Below are 452 nucleotides of genomic sequence, written 5' to 3' on the forward strand. Positions count from 1 at the left end.
GAACAATTGTTTTATCTTTGTCCTTGCTATATTGATTTATACGAGTGTAACACTGTAACTCTTGTTCTTAATGTTTCCATGCAGTATATATGCATATATGTTGTTATACATGACTGTAAAGTAGCATGTGATAGTTGCTGCAACACATTAATTCTTTTATTATCTGACACAGGCAAACCCACCAGCACTTTTATCAACGGCACAGTATGTTAATTTATTCTTTGAACAACGGTTGAAGGGAGAGGATCAGTATTGGTGGACGCAGTTCTGTGCTGCTATTGAATTCATCAAGACAATGGACTACACACTCTGACCTGCTGACTACATCTCCAGAATCAGATATTGTACATGTCACTAATACCAAATGATTCCATGCTGATTGTTATTATTGTTATTATGACTGATTACATTTGAAAGCAGATTGCTTCCCTTTCATAAAATAAGTAAGAAAT

At 34.7% G+C, this 452-nt stretch overlaps 1 protein-coding gene across 3 annotated transcripts in view; it reads left to right on the plus strand.

The window, feature by feature from the left end:
- The window catches only part of LOC119591272 (GTPase-activating protein and VPS9 domain-containing protein 1-like), a 17,000-nt gene extending 16,558 nt beyond the window's left edge, over nucleotides 1–442 (plus strand). For all 3 annotated transcript variants that reach the window (XM_037939992.1, XM_037939989.1, XM_037939991.1), the window contains exon 21: nucleotides 173–442. In XM_037939992.1, coding sequence (XP_037795920.1) covers nucleotides 173–313 — 141 coding nt within the window. In that variant the 3' untranslated portion in view covers nucleotides 314–442. The remainder of the gene's footprint in view (nucleotides 1–172) is intronic.
- The last annotated feature ends 10 nt before the right edge of the window (nucleotides 443–452 follow it).

The sequence above is a fragment of the Penaeus monodon genome, chromosome 28, assembly GCF_015228065.2.
Source record: "Penaeus monodon isolate SGIC_2016 chromosome 28, NSTDA_Pmon_1, whole genome shotgun sequence".
Taxonomy (NCBI): Eukaryota; Metazoa; Arthropoda; class Malacostraca; order Decapoda; family Penaeidae; genus Penaeus; species Penaeus monodon.